This window comes from Populus alba, chromosome 6, assembly GCF_005239225.2.
Source record: "Populus alba chromosome 6, ASM523922v2, whole genome shotgun sequence".
In the NCBI taxonomy this organism is placed as follows: domain Eukaryota; kingdom Viridiplantae; phylum Streptophyta; class Magnoliopsida; order Malpighiales; family Salicaceae; genus Populus; species Populus alba.
In genome coordinates, this window is record NC_133289.1 from 6,274,367 (window position 1) to 6,296,170 (window position 21,804).

General features: G+C 33.1%; 3 protein-coding genes across 4 annotated transcripts; 2 read left to right on the top strand and 1 right to left on the bottom strand.

Moving 5' to 3' along the window:
* Nucleotides 1-3,614: 3,614 nt before the first annotated feature.
* LOC118033600 (uncharacterized) lies at nucleotides 3,615-7,845 on the top strand. The gene is made up of 2 exons (XM_035038619.2): nucleotides 3,615-4,843; nucleotides 7,400-7,845. The coding sequence occupies exons 1-2, from the start codon at nucleotides 3,809-3,811 to the stop codon at nucleotides 7,556-7,558; spliced, it is 1,194 nt and encodes a 397-aa protein (XP_034894510.1). The 5' UTR covers nucleotides 3,615-3,808; the 3' UTR covers nucleotides 7,559-7,845.
* A 1,321-nt stretch (nucleotides 7,846-9,166) lies between these two features.
* On the bottom strand, nucleotides 9,167-10,901 carry LOC118033601 (uncharacterized). The gene is made up of 3 exons (XM_035038620.2): nucleotides 10,622-10,901; nucleotides 10,012-10,212; nucleotides 9,167-9,382 (listed from the first exon to the last, which is right to left on the bottom strand). Exons 1-3 carry the CDS (start codon nucleotides 10,730-10,732, stop codon nucleotides 9,347-9,349), a joined length of 348 nt encoding a protein of 115 aa, XP_034894511.1. The 5' UTR covers nucleotides 10,733-10,901; the 3' UTR covers nucleotides 9,167-9,346.
* Nucleotides 10,902-17,841: 6,940 nt separating this feature from the next.
* Nucleotides 17,842-21,135, top strand: LOC118033602 (protein CHLOROPLAST IMPORT APPARATUS 2). 2 transcript variants are annotated; one of them, XM_035038622.2, is made up of 3 exons: nucleotides 17,843-19,145; nucleotides 20,076-20,228; nucleotides 20,762-21,135. In XM_035038622.2, the coding sequence occupies exons 1-3, from the start codon at nucleotides 18,015-18,017 to the stop codon at nucleotides 20,822-20,824; spliced, it is 1,347 nt and encodes a 448-aa protein (XP_034894513.1). In that variant the 5' UTR covers nucleotides 17,843-18,014; the 3' UTR covers nucleotides 20,825-21,135. The 2 variants fall into 2 exon arrangements, with proteins under 2 accessions (XP_034894514.1, XP_034894513.1); XM_035038623.2 differs by lacking the exon at nucleotides 20,762-21,135 and having other exon boundaries at nucleotides 17,842-19,145; nucleotides 20,081-20,227.
* Nucleotides 21,136-21,804: the final 669 nt, after the last annotated feature.

Here is a 21,804-nt window from a genome sequence, read left to right on the forward strand (position 1 = left end):
GGATGAAGAATAGCTTGGTTGGGTTGCATTACAGAAGGGGTAAACTATCAGAAAATCAAAATGGATTTGATTGACTGTGGCGTGCTGCAATTTCACGATTTTCGATTCATGGGTGCCGTCTTTTGAAAAATTAAGAGCATGGATAAACTCGGCTCGCCTAGATCACTATATATGACCTCCCAGTTATGGCTTGGAATATCTTGTATAAGGAACATTCTGTCAAAGTACGGAAGGGTTATCAGTTCTTGTAGAATCATTCTTCGTTTCAATACAACGGATACTCTGAAATTTCTGATTAGAACGCGATTTACAAGGGTAATTAAAGAAAAATTATTCTGCAGTTCAATGGAAAGGACTACCAGATAAAAATTCAGGAATTGGATGATCCACACTATTCAGAATTTGAAACCATTGATTATGGTATGAAGAATTCCAGTCCACAACTATAAGAAGATGATGAGGATGATTCTCGATTCTATAATGACAGTGAAAGAAACATGGATAAAATCTGAGTTCAACCAAGTGTTGACAGGGAGACTTTTGGAGATGAGTTCATGAATCCTTGGTTTCAGTCTCCCCCACTTTGCTTCCTGATATTTCACAGGCTTCGGACTGGAAAAATAAACATGAGAAATTGAGAATTAAGAAGAAGAAAAAAGAAAAAGAAAAAGAAAAGGTGGGTTGGGCTATCTATACAATAGGCTAAAAGGCCGTCATTCCTAAAAAAGAAAAAGCGGCCCGTCTTGTTCAAGGCAAGTATCATTATTAGCCCATTTTTAAGCCAATTTCTTTATAAAAATTTTGGAAGCGGTTACAATTCTTCTTCTTTTTTTATTGAACTAGTTTACGTGTGACTCAAAATTATTATATTCTTTTTTATATAATTTTAAGGTTGCATGTTTTATATTGACTTATATTTAAAAAAAATTAATTAAGTTTTTAGATAAACAACACCTTTTGAAACTATACTCTTATTTATTTTTATTTTTTATTATTATCCTTTTGTAAAATTCTTTTTTTTATAGAATATATTATTTAACATATCTGACCATACTCTTCCATTCATAAACTACGAGAAAATAACACGTGAGAATTAAGAAGAAGAAGGAAAAAAACTTGAAAAGGCCTGGAAAAGCGAAATGGCTTTAAACAAAAGAAGAGTGTGTTTGATAGTGTGGTAGCGGTTGCTTTTCAAATAGCTTTTCGTACCGAAATACATGTCAATGATATTTTTTATTTTTTAAAAATCATTTTTAACATCAACACATTAAAACGATCCAAAAAGTACAAACCGAACTCAATTTTAACAAAAAAAAATAAATCAAAATTTCAACAAACACAAATTCAAACTCACTACCAAACGGTCTCAAAAACCTAATCTAGGTGAAAATCTCTAATAAATGTAGAAGTGCAAAGTGTATCAGAAGCACCAATCAAATGAATGCATAAATAGAATGACAAGAATGACATGGTTGACTTTTATAACATAACTGGTTTTTATGGCCAAAATGTGAATGTATGTTGCCAGGCCTAGCTTTCGATTGCTAAATGGAGCTTTGTTTGGCTAAGGATCAATCTGTTGAGTAGGTTTATACACTTAGATCTTGGAATTTCTTCATGGAAGAGATGCATAATTGATGAAGAAATTAGTATACTATTTTTGGCTATCCATGGTGGCTCTTTAGTTGTTATATCATGTCATGGTTATTGTGTCATGCATGTTATTGGTAGAAATGTTGATGATGAGTAGTGTATTGACATAAAAAATAATGTTTGCTTTGCATATAAAAACTCGTGATGTAGAAAAAATTATATGCATGAAAAGTTTATATGTACGGTTCATTAGAACCCAAGAAATGCATGGAATGAAGTGTCAAAGTAAGATTGAAAAGACCGAAGTTGGTGTAGTTGTTGAGGTGAGATTTAAGTTGTTTGGGGTGAAATTTGGGTTAGAATTTTATCTGTATAGATATAATTTTTTTTTTAAAAAAGTTATTTATTATCATTCCCCACCTCCTTAAAAAGTAATGGAAAAAGGTGCATAAACATTACCTTTTGTGGCTATATTTGTATGAAATATGTTATATTTGTAGCTATGTCTTTATAAAAAAAATAATGTTTGCTTTTTGTGACTTTTATTAACATGAGATTTTTTTCTACAAGGAATATGAGGTTTTATCAAGTTCCAGTAAAGAACATTATTATTTAGAAAATCAAAAATACTTTGTTATAATAAAAGGCATTATGTAAGAAGATGTTGTATGAAAATATAGAAATTTAAACATAGATTCATGATAGAAATTTTAATAAATACATAGAGATTTTACCGTGGACATTTTTAAGGGAGTTATATTTAGAGAAATGGAAAATGTAATGTAGATATAAAGACCATTCCATGGAGACATGAAAAAATTAATAAAGACATGAAGATTTTGATATAGAGATTTTTATGAAGTTATTAAAAACACGAAAAAAGTGCTGTTTGTATTTAAAAAGTTCAAACTACAGAGATTCAATTTTGAGAATTATCTTATATCAAGTATTGCATCATATTGATTTTTACCTATTTGTTCAAGTTGCATTTTTTTATTCATAAGTTGTTAGAAAATATCTTCTGGAGATTAATTTTTTAATCTCCTTTTTCATGGCATGATATTCTTTAATGTCATGATCATGATCAGGTGAAAATGAAAGAACTTGATAAGATTTTTTTTGTTCATTTATTTTTCATTGGTTATGGATATTGTAACCAATTTTGACCCCATATTCAAAGAAAACATAAAAAAGGTTGGGTAGCAAAATGAAAACTAAGTGAAGAAATAGGGATTGAAAAAAAAAAAAAAAAGAGTTCAAGTCTCTCAAAAAATCTTTGAAATGAAAAGTTAGAGAGATGAAGGGATAAAAGGATAGGTAGGTATAGATAAGATATCGGGATTAAAAAAATATATATTATAAAGGGTCTATAAATAGATAGATAATACAAAAAAAAAAAAAAGAAAGATAGAAAAACATATATAGGGAGAGATAAAAGAAAAATCACGAGAGAATATTAGTTAAGAAACAAATTTACAAATGATAAGAGTCATAAAAAAAAAGGAGAAATTTGGTAAAAATATTTAAAAGAAAAAAAAAAAGAGAGAGAATTTAAACTTTAGCCCAAATTTTTAGTTCTCTCAATCGACCCTCTCTCTCTCGCAAAAATAACAGAACCTTCATAATCAACCATGTATATCTTTTCAATTCACACCATGACAGTAGCTTTCCTACTCCAAAATCAAACCTCCATCATAGCCACCGGAAGTTTCTTCTCCCACCAGACCTAGTTTCTTTATCTTCTTTCAACCATTAAGATTTCCTCTTCTCCAGCAGTGGTAGTGCAGTAGCAACCACCAACGACTCTTATCTCTTTCTCGTGGTCTTTCTCCATATTGTTAAATCATGCAATGCCCAATGGCATTGATTTTTCCATAATTAATGGCTATCTTTATTAGTTTTTTTTTTTTTTTTTGGAGAAACTACAGAGTGCATCCGATTCCTACAATTTTTCAGTATTTCACCTCGGCCCTTAATGTTTAAAAATTATCACTGTCAACCTTGTAGTTTCAATTTGTTTGCTTATCATCAAATTAGTCCTTATACTACAACCTATATTTCAATCGAGTCATCAGTTGAGCAAGGTAGAGCCTCAACATTGTGACCGATCCATTGAGCAAAGGCTTCATCGAACATTCTTCACGCACACCCTCTCTCTCTCTAACCTCAATCAATTCCTCCCTCTCTTTCTCTGCCATGGACTTGTTAGCCAGCTATGCTTCTTCAGATGAAGAAGAAAAAGACCAGCCCCGGCCCCAGCAAGGGCACCAAACTCCAGCCTCTTCTCCAGGAAAACCCTCTCTTTTCTCTTCTCTTCCGCAGCCCAAATCTTCTTCTTCTCTCTTCTCTTCTCTTCCACAACCCAAACAAGAACCCACCTCAAAACCCCAAGTTATACCCCAAAACAACAACCTTAGAATTGCTAATTTCAAAGAAGAAGATAAAAAGGCCAACCTTCAAATCTACAACCTCTCTTTTCTCTTCTTTACCACAGCCAAAAACCGAAACTTTACAGCAGCCCACATCAAATTTAACACCTGTAGACAGTAATCCCAAAAGGGTTGTTCAATTTAAGCCTCCCATTAACAGGCCTTCAATTTTAGACGAGGAGGATGAAGATGAGGAGGAGAAGAAGGAGAAGGAGAGAAAAAGAAAAAAGACTGAGTCTTTGTTGCAATCTGATTCTTCTTCAGTGAAGGGTTTCTTGTCCAGTATACCTGCACCAAGAAATTCATCTACTTTAGGGGTTGGTTCTTTGGGTTCTGGGTCTGGAAGGAGGTCTGTGATTGAATCTGAGGGGCCCACTTCAAGTTCTGGCGGTGTTGGAGCAGAAAACGAATCTGGGGTTGATCAAAGTAGTGAGGGACATGCGAGTTATGATGGTGGTTATGTAGGTTTTGATCACAATGGAGGGGATTATGTGAATTATGGTAGTTATGAATCTGGGGCTGATCAAAGTGTTGCTCAAAATGTTGGTGGTGATGGTGTTAGTTATGGAGGGTATGAGAGTTATGGTGGTTATGGAGATTCTGGGCAGTATGGGAGTAATTGGGATGATGGGTCAGTGGCAGCAGTGGCTGAGACTGGAAGTGGAGGGGCAGCTGAAAGTGCATTGAGAATGATGGGGAAGAGAAGAAGGAATGAGATACCAACTGAAATTATTGAGGTGAAGCAGGATGAGTTGATTAAGAATCGACCAAGGGAGGACCAGGTTAAGTCAACTGGAATCGCTTTTGGCCCAGCTTATCAGGTATTGCATTTATTACTTTTTGTTTATGTGAGTGGTTCTTTCAGTTTGTTTGTTGAAGATGATTTTACTTGTGGAGATTTTGATTTGTTGTTTATTTGTAGTTGGGGAACTTATGTAATATTGCATTGATTGGTGCTTTTCAATTGATAATGAGTTTATTATACATATATGGCATAACTTATATTGCTTTCTGAATTATAACATGTGTCCGCTCTCAATGAGCTATACTGTCCTGTTTCATCCCATCAATGTTTGCTTTGACCATGCCAATGCAATGCCTTGACTGCTTTAGTGCTGTTACAATTGTTTGCTGAAGAGGGATATGAGGTTTTTATTTTATGTATCAAATGCTTTAGGAATTGCAGTTCTACATTGAGAAACAAACGCATGGATTGATAATTCAACTTTTGCAAACATGCCATTGATGTATCAAAATGGTTACTTGTGTTTTTTGAAACTATCTATTAGTGTAGTTAAGCTAGAGTTCTATTCCTGTATGTGTTTCCCTCTGGTCAATCATATCTGTGAAGCTTAAGTTACATCCAAGGCTAAGACTTTTATTTGAAGGTGGTCTTAATAAGAAAACACTACCGAACTACTGCAAGTGACAAGGCCTTGAAAGGCAGAGTACTTGAACCCTGGTCTGTGTCCGCGTCTTAACATTTGGTACGTAAAGAGTCATTTTTCCTACATAATCCAGTGGCATGAGATAGTGTGTATTGGTGTTTTGGCTATTTGAGGAGCAGTGAGAATCTCCAACTACAGTGGATGATCTCTTTCTGATGTCTTCCCTAGTGGGCTTTCTGTGAGGACTGCAAAATGCTCTTGTTTGGAGTATAGGATGAGAAGCTCTAGATTCTAGAATCCCAAGAATCATAAACTACATTGTTCTCATTTTGTTCATCTTCATGGGGGACTCGTAGAAAAAGTAGAAAGGACTTAAAAACAAATTCTGAAAATGGGCAGTTCTCCATGAATATTTTCAAGTCCACTTCAAAAGGCCTTTTCTTTCCACATCAAGTACACACTTGAATCCCTAGAGATTCTACTCAGACTAAATTACAAAAATAACTTTACTGCTATTTCAAGTGCGGAACACGTAAATCATATAATGTTTTAAGAACTTAAGAATAGACTACTATGGTCTGACGACTCTGACCTGTAAAACCATGAAAAGTTTGCTTCTAATGGAACCGGACAAGAATCAGCATGTTGGTGACTCAAAATTCGAATTTAAATTTCAATTTGAATGATGATTGTTTTATATTTCATGAAAATTCAATGTGTAATCTTAGCATTCAATGTGTATTGTTATATTTGGATGTGAAAGGCATCTGGTGTTCAAATGATCCCTCTGTCGCTATAGAATGAAGGGGGCGGTTACCATTGCTGTACTATAGAAAGCTATTAGGTGTGAGTCAATGAGTAAGGCAGGAGTTTGAGTATCACAAGTTTTTCCTCATAGGAACGTACTGCTTTAAATTCAGATGACATCTGATATCATTAAGTTGAAGATCATTTTAATGCATACTGGAGAAAATCATCAGTTTGTCTGTAATAAAACCTCAAGATCTTTAGTCATTTAAAGTCAAAACCTTGTTATGTGTTTCAATTTGGTAGATTATTAAGGTTGGAAACAAGAAAGGGGCCATTTCCAGTGCACTGGTCAGAATAAGAGCATTGGCAAGTCATTATGAGAGTAGACACTTAATGCAAAATTCTGAAGAATAGGACCCTACCTGGAATAATTGTCTTGTTGTGTCTCTTAGAAATAAAAAAAAAAAATAAAGAAAAAAAAGTCTGTAACTGTAGGTCTGAGAAATTCTACAAATTCAAATTTTATGTAGAACAGATGACTTTCTTTGTATTTATGATACTATAAATTCAGGTGATATTAGCTATCAATAAGTTGAAAGTCATTTCCAATTCCAATTCCATTTCCTTGTCACCAGAATATTTACTGGAGGAAAATGTCTATTAATTTGAGATGATAATTTCAGATTTTAGTCTTTAGGTGGAAAATCCTTGGTAACTGTTTCATTTTGGTAGATTCTAAAGGTTGAAAACCTGGTAGAGGCTATTTTCCAGTGAATTGGTTAGAGTTTGGCTGTTCAGTGCAAGACTGGAGGCAGGGCCTGAGAGAAGTGATCCATGCCGACACTATACTTTGGCTGGTCTCCATAAAGTTTTTCTTTTTTGGTTAATTAATCATATCATGGAGAGCATGGGAAGTCAAAAGTCATCATGGCCCGTTTCTCCTAAATGTTGTTTCATGTCTGGCACAACCTGGGGAGAGCTCTTCCAGTTACCGGTGACTTCAACTTAATGGCCTAGTTAAATATCTCTGTAGTGTGATAAATTGCTAATTTTGATTAGATGTTGTTGTTGTTGAGCAAGAATCTGACATGACCGAAAGAATTTGATTGTTAAAATCCATGGTATATTGAACTTGTTTTGTTAGTACATGCCTGGCTTAATTTACGAGTTCTTTTAAGTTTGTCTAGTTAATGTTCAATTTCATTTCTCTCTGTGATAACATATATTTGTCTTCTGCAGCCTGCTTCATCGAAAGGGAAGCCATCGAAACTGCACAAGAGGAAGCATCAAATTGGTACTTTGTACTTTGATATGAAGCAGAAGGAGACAGAATTGGCAGAGCGGCGTTCCAAAGGGTTTCTCACTAAAGCTGAAACACATGCCAAGTATGGATGGTGATTTCGAGATGATTTCCATTTTTCTGGTATCAAACAGCTGATGTTGGACCCCCTCAGATGTTACTGTGTTTTTGCTATTATTTTCACTGCACTTTTCTTTTTTTCATTCGTCCCGCAAAGAGCCATGCTCATGGTTACAACTTACTAGTAGTGTAGTTATGCTAGCACTGTTTTAGAATGTCAAGGTGATGATGAACTTTTAATAGCATCTGATTCAGCTCAGCATGCTCATATAGGGTTTTATAAATTATTTTTTTTATAAATTAATATTTTTATATTTTTGAATGATGTGCTGATATTAAAAGTATTTTTATAAATATATATAATATATATATATATTTTAATATATTTTGAGGGAAAAATATTATATCTTGGTTTGTCCTAGTTTTGTTTTGTTTTTTTTTTTTTTATATGAAATTGTTGCCTAATAATTTTTTTGGGTAGTCATTCTGGTTCCTAGAAAGAAAATCCATTTAATCATGCAAGTTAGATGTATAAAGGCTTGCAAATTATTAAAAAAAACCGTTCATCAAGGGATGAAGTCCAGTTGCTTTTTAGGATTTTTGTATGAATAACAAGCTTTAATATAAATAGAATTTCTTTTTCATGCAAGTGTAATGAATGTCAATCTAATACTTGGAAGTTATTGATAAAAATAGTGAAAATCATTTTATTAGATTTTGAGATGAATTATTGTTTTAAATTTTAGGTATTGAAGAAACTACAAGAATTGCAAATAATGCTTATGATTTATAATATTTATAGTGAAAAAATAAGATAATTTACAGTATTGGTTTCACTTAGAGCAAACTACTGTCTTGTTATTGATTCTTCTAAAGTTGAAGGTCTTCGAAGATGCAAATGACATCAAATAAGGAATATTGAGCTTTTAAAATGTGCAGATTATGTTTTACTCTCAACCTTGTAGATGAAATAACCCCTGAAAGTAAGTTCCGAAAGGTATTTTTGTCACTGCATTGTGCTGGCCGAAACAAAAGAACGAAAATGGTGATGGGTGGAATTTTTTTATTTTTTTTTATTTTTAAGGGTAATTCAATAATTGCGTTGTGCTAAAAAAAAGCTAAAAACCGAGGTGTCCCCGGTGAATTTCATAATAAAAAATGTATCATGTGAAAATACCAAATCATCCCCAAAGGCAAGTTCATTGATTTTCTTGGAAATAAAGAAAAAAGTAATTGCACTCTCAGGGTGAATAAACCTTCTAGATGAAAATTTTTCATTACTTTGTATCTCAGTCCTTGTACTGCTCTGTACTGCGTTTGCTTCTAGGTAGGAGATGCGGAAAAGCTTACAGTGAAACTCTGAGATTTCACATACAAATATTCTTCTTTTCTGATCTATCTTTTTGAGAAACACCGTTCTCATATTGTAAATCTTAGGCAGAAATTAGTCAATGACACAAGCAAAGTGGTCTAACTGTTCACATTTATGCTAAACTTGGAAGAAAAACTTACATGAATGTTGCACAAGAGGGAAAATGTACTTCACGGACCAAAAAATTTAGAATTTAGTCTTGTACTCTGGAGAGTTTCCATCCACAAACATCAAAAGGCAGCATAGCATCAGGAAAAAGAAAGAAAAGGAGAAGGAACGAAATGCTGAACATTTTAATCTTAGGTATAAAAGGATTTATGGAGCACTGCCTTTGAGAAAACAATAACTTGAGAATAAACAATCACCAGGTTGAAATCCAAACATGGCTTCAACATGCTACAATGGCCATATACAGGCTTGCCTATAGATTTGAATTAACTAGATTTGGAGATCATCAGAAAGTTGTGCCGTTAAAGCCGAAGAACGGACGCTGGAGACAAAAGAAAAAAACAAAGATCAAGATAGGTTTCAAAAAACAAGTTTCCCATCTGGAATGCTATAAACAGCCAAGCAGTATATATTTGAATGTGCATTTATATAAAGTACAAGGATATTTTTCATAGAAAGACAAAGACTCACCCTTTTTAAACTACGTTTGTCACTGCATTAAATAGTGCATGATATAGAATTTCCTCCAAGTTTTCCCACTTGAAATAAACCGAGATAGGTTATCAATATTTTTTGTCACTTTTTCCAGCAAGCAATTGCTTTGAGACTGAAAGACTAACCTAGTGATGTAAGTAAGTGACAAACACATGGCAGTTTAATCAAGTTTATTGACAGTGAAATGCTAGCAGCTTTGCCCATTTCCCTTATAAATACATATTCATAAACCCCTCTTGATTTCAAGCAAAAAATACTAAGCCAGTGGAGTAAGTAATAGTGAATCAAGTTCCAGTTGACTGGAACGCTAGCAGCTTTGCCTATTTCATATCATATCAATTCATATTAAAAAAAAACTCTCTTAATTCTAACCCACAAAGCCTTATAAAACATTAGAAGCAAAACTAAATGTAAATGAGGCCAAAGCCAAAACCAGAGCAGAACCAATTAACTTACCGGGGAATCGAAAAACTTTATATAAAAACGGGAGCTATCAATGGAGAGCTTAGTTTGAAGAATATCTGCAATAGTTGAACTCAGTTTTGCGTTAACACTTTGCCCAAGTCCACCAATGGAGATTACTTCAGCAAACGCAGCTGGTGCTTCTGTTCCCGCAAATACAATAGGTACCCCTCCATGCATCACAACCATCACATACTGAAAAATACAGCAATATTCCGTCATGACACATCACTGTCAATTCCATCTTCATACAAGCCCAGAATTCAATAGCTTCATGAAAAAATAAAAAAAAAAAAACTTAAACTAAACACATGAAAAGAAAGACGCAGTTTTGATGTGCACGCCTAGACTGGAGAAGAGTAAACAAGGTTATCCTTCGACAAGAAGAAAGATAAAAATTCACGTGGGACACACAAAACATCAGCACAAGCACAGTTGTCCAACGCTGTGTACCGAACACATGCTACTAATTTTGATGTGTCACAGAGTTATTTCATCAAACAGAACGCAGTCATTTAAAGTTTTACAAGAAAAACAAGGACGGAAAACTGAAGCAAAGATACAGTTAGTTATAATAGGAAAGTGGTTAAACAGGGTACTTAACAGATTCAGGTTTGCCAATGATTTTAGAAAGAGCCTTGGTGGCATCTTTGAGAATATCGGAGGTTGTAACAGCATCAACTGGTATGTTTGTGAAGAGATTCAAGGTTGGCATTTCTTTTTCTTTCTGGTGGGAAGGGGAAGGGGAAGGGGCTATGTTGGCTAAGACCTTTCTTCGCTGTATGAATGGATGGATGGGATAGGTTTGGAGATAGATAACGCTTCCTTCCTAAACTACTAGAAGGGAGCTTTTCTGGGATTGGAGGAAAATAATAAATCTAGGCTAAAAAAATAAAAAAGAAATGGACAGTGCTCGATTTTTATACGACCCACTTAATTTTTTTTAAAAAAATATGGTAATAATATTAATTAAGAATTAAATATTGAAAATGACCGTCCTTCAGCTCGATTATGAATATTATACCTAGAATTTGGGAAATATTTAGCTCGGATAATAGAAGGAGCACGACAAGATAATCCAAGGATAAAAGAAATAAAAACTTTGAATTTTGAGAAGCACGAGGTAATCCAAAGATACCTCAAACTGATTATGAAAGAATTACTTAGTCTCCATATATATAGTATGAGAATACTTGGGACAGACATCATTTCAATCCAAAAAACATCTGGGTTTTTCATGGAGAAATTCATTCATTTTTTGTTTATTTATTTTCGCTATATAATTTCTATGGCAATATGAAAAGTGAACTTCCATATGAATTCCGGGGAATGGAGAAATTGTTTTTTGGTAAACTGCAAATATTTCATTGCATTTTCTTGTTTTTTTCCCTTCAAACTCAAAACTAAATAGCAGTCTCAAAGTCAGAAAGAGTTCGGACCATATTTTGTCACGAGTTGCCCGCTCAAATCTTATAACCACTATAGCCTCCTAAAGCAGAAGATCCATAATCACCGTGGAGTCGTCCCACCGCTGAACTTGCAGGACAAGATGTCTCGTCGTTGTACACAGACCGCACACGGCACACCGCTTTTGTACTCTTCTCGTAGCTTCTGGTGACTGGTTCTATATGGCTGCCATTGCTTAAACATTCCTGCAGGAAACAGAAGAGAATTCAGGATTCTATAAGCAAAAGAATGTTTTCCTGTGAGAAATTGCCATTCATGAATATTCCATGCATATATAGAAGCAGGGAACTATTATTGCCAAAACTACATGCTCCAACCAAAGACCGATTCGAACAATAAAACAAATATTATGTCTGCACACGTATTGTTATGTCTATGCTCTAGAGGGAGAAGCATGTTCACAAAGCTCTACTTGTTCCCACATTTTTGTCCCAACTTGTCATAGGATATGCTTTTCCATTCTCCACAGTGCTTTTCCCTCTAACTTATCTACAAAAGCTCACTCCAACTGAACAAAAAACAATAGTTAAAAGGAACAGAAGATTGTCTATGAAAATCAGTATCCATCCCAAATACTCTACAAGACCTAGGCAATTGAGAAATATGCCGAGAAACGTGATACCTGAATCAGTTGTTGAGCTGTCTGAACCTGCAATGAGGTTCCTTTTATCTCCACAATTATCTGATCAGGTGATCCCACGCTTTCTTTCACACTTATCGTGGCTCCGCTAGAGTAACGAATGTATGAAATATTTGATTATTTTTATTTTAATAACTAAATAGCCCTTAAATCATCAAAATAATATGGTGCTTCGAAGAAGTATTTTAACAAATAGGTTATATAAATCTTTAAAAGAAGCATTTTGACATTAAATTGGCTGGGTTTCAGGCTACACTCTGAAGAAATGACAATCTCCAAAGACAACAGGACTTGTAGCTTCAGACAAACCAAAATACCTTATATCCAGTTCACTTGTTGATATGACTGCATTGTAAGATCACAATCTCCTCTAGATGTTGGCTAGCTTAATAAGATCTTAAACATGGAGGACTGAAAGCTTAAGTTCAAATTTTTGATGGGGTGTTCTCTACTTGTAATGTCTTGGGTGATATCATTAAGGGAATGTTGCACTTTAAGTCCATGTGGAAAGAGTTCAGCATTGTCCCATCAAAGGAGCACTATGTGAGCATTGTGGACATGCTGGGAAGTAACCGATATCTGGATGAAGCCTTGGAATTCATTGAAAATATGGCAATAGAGCCTGGTGTAGATCTTTGGGAAACTTTAATAAATCTTTGCAGGGTACATGGGCACTAATTGGAGCTTGGAGATCGCTATAAAATCACAGCAGCTCACTATAAACCCGAAATCTACCTAGAAATCACCACGAATCTCTACCTCCTCTAAACCTATAAATTCACCAAGAAATTGCAGCCATCTTCCTCGTTAAACTCATACTCTCTCGCACCGTCAAAGGCATAACTAAGAGGAGTGTAAGCTTTGACTGAAAATCATCTCTAAAGTTTAGTAGTTACTGCATTTCATATGAGTTTTAACATTTTTTTATATGTAAATTGCCTTTTTCAAATAAAAGAACTTCATTAAGTTAAATATATAGTTTATTAAAAATTAATAAACAAATATAATTCAAAGATATATTGGAAAATCTCACCCACACACATGTATGAAGGTCTATAACACTGAAGTATATTCTCTCTCTCTTTTCTACTCCCTTTTTTGCTGGGCTTTTTACAGTCAACGAGAAAGAAGCAAATTTCAGAAACATCTATGTATGATAAAGCACTTAAGGCTTAAGCAACTTTGAATAAGTTTTTGATTTTCCTAAATTGCCAATTCAGATCTGAAATTAAATTTCCCTGATCCGTTTGGTGATACAAACTAGCTAGAATTTATTTGGAAATAAGTTTCAAAACCATATCATAACCTGTATCAAAAAAAGTCCAACCAATATCATCATATTAAGGCCTTCAAAAACATGGTTATAAAACACCTATAACCCAGTTTTTTTACACTCAATACCTGGTTTTTACCATTCTTTTTTTCCTGCAGAACTCTAAAAAGATAAGTTATATATACCCTGAAACCATCGGGTTCCTCAGATTGCGAATAAACAATGACACGAATGATTATGAAAAAGACATGATCTTGAAGATCTAGTACCATGTCTTCTGTTTCTTCCTCTATCGTGCGTGTCGTTCCCAAGATAACCTAAGAAGCACCGAGCCTCAGTCACATGCATCATGAAATTTCTACAGTCATGAACCCTTATGCTAGAGGTGATCTGATTTTAAAGGCTATGGGAATTCCAACTCGCCCTTGGAAGGATAAGGTACTGGCACCTTTTGTCTTTTGCCTTTGTATTTTGTCTGCAACTAGAGGATGTACTTTTGCTGCCAAGAGTGATCAATGCCCGATTGCCAACTAGTTATCAATTCTAACCCTTATCCTTACGAGACTACTGCCCTGCCCTGCGCTCATTTACAGTTCGGATCAAGTTTTTTATAAGGTTAAAAAAAAAATACTCAGGATTTACTGATGTTTTCTTCTTGCACAAAAAAGAATTTCACTGCCTAATATGATCAATTTGATTGCTTCAAAGAGAATATAAATAATAAAAAAATATATAATTTAACTCAAATAAATAATTTATGATAATATTTTTTGAAAACACTGAAACGACAATATATTCGATTGATTTGAGTTAATTTGTCAAATTCATGACTCTCGTAATGGGATCATGATAACTTTGTGTAAAGTAAATCGAAACAAATTGTGAAGCATAATTGCTAATTAATTCAATGTTGAAGGATAAAGTAGAAAAATAATTTAATTAAAAAACAAGACATGAGTTAACCCGAGTTAATTTGTCAAGCTCACGATCAGTGTCATGATACCAGGATAAGTTTATAAAAAATAAATCAAAATAAATTATGAAACTCAATTCTTAATCAACTCAATGTCGAAGTATGATTTTTTTTAATAAAAAAATCAATTAAAAAAAAACACAAAAAATAATTCTTGAGTTAACTCACCAAACCTGTGACTCAGACCATAAGACTTGTATAACCTTATAAAAAGTAAATAAAAAATTAAATAGAATCAACCCAGATTAACATACTAAACTCATACCCTCGGGTCATGGGGTTGGGATGACCTAATAAAAGACAAATCAAACAAATTATGAAACACAATTCTTAATCAATTCAATGTTAAATAATAAAATTAATAAAAACAAATCAACTTAAAAAAAATTAATAAAAAAAATACTCAAGGTAACTCATTAAACTCGTGACTCGGGTCATGAGATCAAAATAATTTCATAAAAAATAAATTAAAATAAATTATAAAACTTAATTTTTAATCAACAAAATATTAAAAGATGAAATTAAAAAAATTAATTAACAAAAATATAAGCTAACATGGTGAAGTTGTCAAATCCTTGACTTGGATTACAAGGTCCATGATAACTCTATAAAAAATAAATCAAAATAAATTACAAAACTCAATCCATAATAAATAAAAATTAAAATTAGAAGAGAGAAGAAAAAATATTATTCAAATCAATAATATTTGGGAGATGATATACAATAAAAATATCATATTTTTAGTGTTTTTTTGTTAATAGTAATGGATCGCCGGCCATTGAGCTACTTTTTCTCATGTTATTATTCATTTAGTATTTGATTTTAAGAGCATATAAAGAAAAAGAAAATCCAATTTAAGTGTAGTTAAGAAAAAAATTCTCTCTCTGTTTTTTTTTTTTTTTTCAAAAATGAAGAATAACTTAAACCAATTTCTATATTAATCGACATGAAATCGAGAATACATGAGAAATTGTTGGAGGATAAAAACAAACAAATAAATAAAACTCATACATTAATCTTTCTTAAGACATTCTCCTTCATGCTCTTATATCTCAACTATCCTTTAATCATGGAATTATCAGTGAATCAATTAGAAAATTTTGGATGTAATTTCTTTCTATTTCAAAACAATTATGGATAAAATATGATTATAGTGTAGTAACGTTGTTTTTTGAAATAGTTTTTTTTAAAAAATATATTAAAATAATATATATTTTATTTTTTAAAATTTATTTTTGATGTTAATATATTAAAACAATATAGAAAATATAAATTAATTTTTAAAGATAATAATTTTAAAAAAAACCATCACCACACGGCAACGATAAATACTCTATATTGGGAGTTACTGGCGAGGGAGAGGGGGGGAAGAAGACAAGATCCAGGTTATTCCGGTGAATGAGACATGTGTCTAAAGACAGACCAGATATTTACGGTGGCATAAGTGTCTATGTTGCGGATGATTGGGATATCTAGAGAAAATATCACGAAAAGGAAAAGCCTAGGCCTAAAACCTTAAAAGAGCAAGATATAATGACTTTGTTTTTATAAAAATAAAACATCAGCATTCTATCTTGTACTAAATAAAACAATAAATACTATATTCTATACTATATTAAGATTTATGAAATCCTTAGTTTATCGATTGTTATATATTCAGTTACATCAATCTCTTATGTTACATAGTTTTAGCCCACCAACGTGTCTATAAATTATTTTCCTTGTTTTAGATATTTAAGGAAATTAAGATTTCTATTGCCTTTTTCCAAACAATCTCAACGGACAACGATCATTATTTTCTTTTTCTTTTTATTTATTTATTATTATTATAGAAAAAGAAAAGGAACTAGAAATTAACGATGCTAAGAAGCCCAACGTATGATACCCATCTGCCACACAGAGGAATGCAAAAGAAACCAAAAAGGTTCAAATCATTGCTCGCTGCCTCTCCCTCTCGCTCCCGTGTGTGTGAGAAACCCGATCTCTGACTTGATACACGTGGTGATCCTCTAACCATTAAACTTCTCGCCATCTAAGCACTGAAAAATCTAAGATATCCAATGAGATCCTGCCATCTCAGCAGATAAGAAATCTGCCCCGTAAAATCCCACGTAAATTAATCTATTCTAATGGCGAGGTGCGAAAGGAGATGGTTAATTTGATTTATATTTTTTATTTTAAAAAAAAATTATCTTGAAATTAAAAAAATATTTTTAAAAATACTTTTAAATTACAAAAATAAACAGGCTCCAGCATTTATTATCCATTGTGATCTTCTTTTTAACTTCTTCGTATAACCCTTTCAATTAAGTAGTTGTGAGAAAAATAAATAGTGAGATGGGATTCTTGTATGGTAAAATCACTTTTAGGAGGAGGGAATTGGTTTCTTACCATCATTTTTTTTTTTAAAAGTTTTTTTCTTAAAAAAACAATTAGGTGTACCATACAAATATACTTGTACTTTCTTACTTTAAAACAAAAAAAAAACTAGAAAAAGAAAAAGAAAAAGAAAGTAAGGCATATGAGTTGGGGCGTTGGAAGATCACAAGTACCATCATTATTTTTCTCTGATTGTAAGATTAACAAGTAGTAGTTTAGATCTTGGTTGTGAAATAGTGAATAATTAATTTTAAGCCAACAAATGAGGAGAGGGCCAATGATGTAAATAAGCATGACAAAATAATTGGAGAGAGAGAGAGAGAAAACCAAAAGGAATGGCCCCGCAGCGGGAACTAGCATTGTCTCATCCCTTTAACTTCTCCAGCCCAACACATTTAGAGAGAGAGAGAGAGAGAGAGAGAGAGAGGGTGGCATTCTGTCTCTCTGTGCTTTCGCCATGTATCACTATATCTACAGAGCTCCTCCAGCAGATTTTTTTCTTTCTATCTGCCTCTACTCGTGACCTTCTTGCTAGCAACTTGGCTCCGGCTGTGCCCACAAAATAAAATCTCTTCCCTTTTCTCGTTTTATTCATTTTTATTCTCTTTATATCCTAAATTTATGACTGTTTCTGGACTAACAGTTTTTTCTTCACTTATTGGCTAGCTTTCCTTTCTTATGCAATCTTTTCCTTAACTAACTCTCATGTTAGCTACCGATTCTGGGTTTTTCATGGGGTTTTAGGAACCCCTTGTTTTTTTGTCAGAGAATAAGAAAAGCTGAAGTCTTTTACTATTTTCTTCTTTTCCTTTTCTTTTTCCTTTATATGGGTTTTTAAAAACGGGGTTTGATTTTAAAAGGGGGTTTCTTTTGTTTTAATATGGTTCCAGGTTCTTCCTCTTTTGTAAAATATTCTTGGCCTTTTCTTGAGCTACAGAAACAATAGATACTTATTCTCGTTCGTTGTACTTTTTAGGGTTTTTGTTACTTCACAAGTACATCATCAAAAAGGTGGAATCTTTTAGCTTTTTCTAGCAGCTCACCTAATTCTACACGGGTTCCTTCAAAATTCCAGGTTTTTCCTTGAATTCCCTAGTTACTAGTACTAATCTTTTTTTTAGTGTTTGGAATTCTCAGTTTTACTTTATTTAATGATCTTATATTTGTTGGATTGAAATCCCACTTGAATTCAAGGCTATAGACCTGAAATTCTCAATAAAGTTTCAATCTTTTTTGGTATTTTTCTTGTTATTGTCGCCTTTAAAATGTCTTCTCCATGTATAAGTGGAGGTGGTAGAACCTATGGATTTGATTTAGAAATAGTCAAATCCTCATCTATTTCCTCAACAAGAACATCACACACATCTTCACCATCTTCCACTATCTCTGAATCTAGCAATTCCCCGTTAGCAATCTCAACAAGAAAATCAAGAACTCCTCGTAAAAGGCCTAATCAAACTTACAATGAAGCAGCTGCTCTTCTTTCCACTGCCTATCCAAACATTTTCTCCACCAAACACCTCACAAAATCTAGCAAATTCATCAAACCCCAGGACAACAGCCTCCTCCTTGACCAATCATCCGACTTGTTATTGCCTTTTCGCGTCTTCGACAACTCTGGATTCCTAATTCACCAACCAATCCATGGAAAGCCCAGTTATGGAAACGAGTCAAAATTTGCGAATTTTACAGATAAGTCCTCTTGCCAGAGCAGCGGGGAAGTTGATTTCCACGGGAATTCAATGGGATTGTGTGATGGACTCGATGAGGATTTCGACGCGGAATCCATTCTTGATGAGGAATTTGAGGAGGGTATTGATAGTATTATGGGGCATTTAAGTGTAGGCAATGAAATGGTTGACGAGGTGTCTAATGGCATTGGTTCTAGTTTTGGTGGTCAGATGAATTCTTGGTACGGGAATTCAATGGGATATAATTTTGGCGGGAAATCACAATATGGTCATGGAATTGCAATGAGAAGAGGTGTTCGAGCTTTGAGGCATGTCGATGAAGGAAATTGGTGGGATTTTCCAATTGTTGATATGTTACAAATCTCTCCAAGACTCACCACCACCGTGGCCGCCACCGCAAATGCCAATAGCAACAAGGGTCCAGAATGCAGTTCAATTCCAAAGCCAAAGCCAAAACCAAAGTTGAAAATGAAACCCAATTCGAGCAGCGAAAAGAAGAAAAAGAAAGTGGAGAAACCAGCTGTGATGGAAGAGAAGAATGTGGAGTTGAAAGATGAAAATCCAGTCAAGGAGAATTCTATTCCACAATCCAGTCAAGGGTTGATATTGAAATTGAATTACGACCATGTCTTGAGCGAGTGGTCCGACCGTGGCTCGCCATTTTCCGACGAAAGTATGGGGTGTGCTGAAGGAAATGATGTCTCTGTATGTTTCTCATCTCCTGCCGGGAAATGAATTTCACATGAAAAAAAAATATAAAGTTTCAAACTTTAATAGCTAATTGGATAGGTTATAAACGTGTTTAGTAAAATAGTTGTAGTTTTCGCAACATGCCATTAAGGTGGTGCCAATTTTTAATATATATAGATTTAATTTTAATTTTTTAACTTGATATTTTACTTACGTTTTGATTTTTTGAGTATTTTATCGTTTTTGAGATTTTAAGAAAATAAAAAAGCGGCATAAAGAATATTTTTCGGAAAGAGCTACCTACCATTACCAATATTAACCCAGCCAACGGAGCTAATGCCACGACCTTTTGTAAATTAGTGGGACCTTAGTTATTCCTTTTATTTTTTATTTTTTGAGAAGCTTTAAATATTATTATTCTTTTTTATTATTATTTTTTGAATATTATTGCTCTAATCAACTCCTTTTTTTTAATAGTGCTGGCCTTGATTCCGTGTGATCAAGTAGTGGCCTTCTTTAAACGTTTGCTTCGTTTTTATTTTTTGAAACAATCAAACTCAATTTTGCTGGTCAGGCAATTCAATTTGTTGACCCAAGATTTTTTTATATATATATATTAATATGAATATTCAGATTAATTTGTGTATATTTTAATTTGTTTTTACATCATCTCGATTTGTTTTTACTTGCATGGCATTTAAGTTGAGGCAGCAAATTGTGGTGGCATTATTGCATATCTCATATAAATATATTAACTATTTTAATTTGTTCAAAATTAATTTCCTCGCAATAGTTGCTTTGGGATGCTTCTATTTACTCGAATTGCCACTAGATGGATTATTTGTGTTAATTAGTAATAAATGAGGTTGAAGGGATAGGAATTTGTGATTATTTCATGGGTTTTGAAGGTTCTAATTTGTTCTTATTTATTTATTTTTGCGGCAGGCCAGGCTGGCACAGATTGATTTATTCTCAGAGAACGGAATGAGAGAAGCTAGCGTCTTGCGCTACAAAGAAAAGCGGCGTACACGCCTTTTCTCTAAGAAGATCAGATACCAGGTCAGAAAAGTCAACGCTGATCAACGGCCCAGAATGAAGGTACGCTTTTTGTTTTTCCCCTTACTCCATGTTTTGTACTTTCTTTTTGCTGAGATCACTTTTGGTGATTTCAGTTAATTATACCCTGAAAAGTGGAAAGGGGGAGGTGGATGGTACATCTTCTAGCTTTTTTATTTTTTATTTTTTAAAAAAATATAAAAAAATATTATTTTAATATATATAAAATTATTTTGAAAAAGAGAACTTCTTAATATATGATGATAAATAAGTCTATGGTAAATTATTCAAATAGTTTATCATATTTTAGTGTAACTTTTGGGATGCAAAACATATATTTCACATAAAATAAACTTTAAATTGAAGGAAATGATTAAAGAAATTCAAGATCTCAGAATTAAATATAAGATTTTTCAAAGTTTGGGGGTGCCATTGCCCCTAATTAACCCCTAAAAAATATTTGCTTGTCTTTTGTTATCCTGGCAGTTCTTTCTGCAAGAAATTAGCCCTTTTATTAAATTTACTAAAAATAAAAGGCTTCTCTACTCTAATTTATGATTCTTGGAACGTTACAGGGAAGATTTGTGAGAAGGCCGAATCCAAGAAGTGATGAACAAGAGAAGAAGAAGAAGCTGTGAACATCATCATCATCATCATCACTACTTTGATGATGGTCTCTTTTGTTTTGCAATTTTTACTTGCTTTCTTTTCATCTTCCACGCTAAAACCTGAGGAGATGGAGGCTGGTTAAGGAGAGGAGGATATAGAATTAAGGCCGACGAGTTTTTTTCGCCTGAGCTCTATATTTTCTCTTTGTTTTCTAGTTTTTGGGAGGATGCTGCTTGAGTTTTTTTTTTTTTTTTGGTTCAAGAAAGTTATCGATAGCGTCATTTAGCAGCTAAGAGGCTCTTCATGGTTCAATATTAATACAAAGTACAAATTAACTCTCTCTTTTCCTTTTTAATTCTTTTAGTTATGATTAAACTTAATACAAACAATAAGAGAGAGAGAGAGAGAGAGAGAGAGAGCCGAACCAATTTTCTGTTCTTGAACGTGAGTTTGTGCTCAGATAAATGTGTTTGTTTTTAGGTAGTATTTGAGATTGTGATTTGAAAAAAATATAAGTTTTAAAAAAATGTTTTTAGCTGTGATTATTTGGATTTATATATGTATTTAGTATAATTTATGGTTAAAGTTTATATATAATAAAAAATAATATATAAAATATTTGGTAATTATGTTTGAGAGGATGACTGCGGTTGTTTTTTAAAATGTTTTTTACTTGAAAATATATTAAAATAATATATTTTTTTATTTTTTAAAAATTATTTTTGATATTAGTGCATCAAAATGATATGAAAATACTAAAAAATATATTAATTTGAAGTAAAAAAAAATTAATTTTTTCAAAAACATTTTTGAAACGCAAAAACAAATATAATTCTAGAAATTTTTATGAAACTCAATTAAAAAAATATATAAAAACTTCTGCAAAAAAAATTGCATTTCAAACTTAATTTTTTAATGGATCTCACAGCATAAAATATAATTTGGTCTGTTATCAAATATCTTGTCGCGCATTTGTTTCACCGCAAACACAAAAGCTAGTGGAAAACAA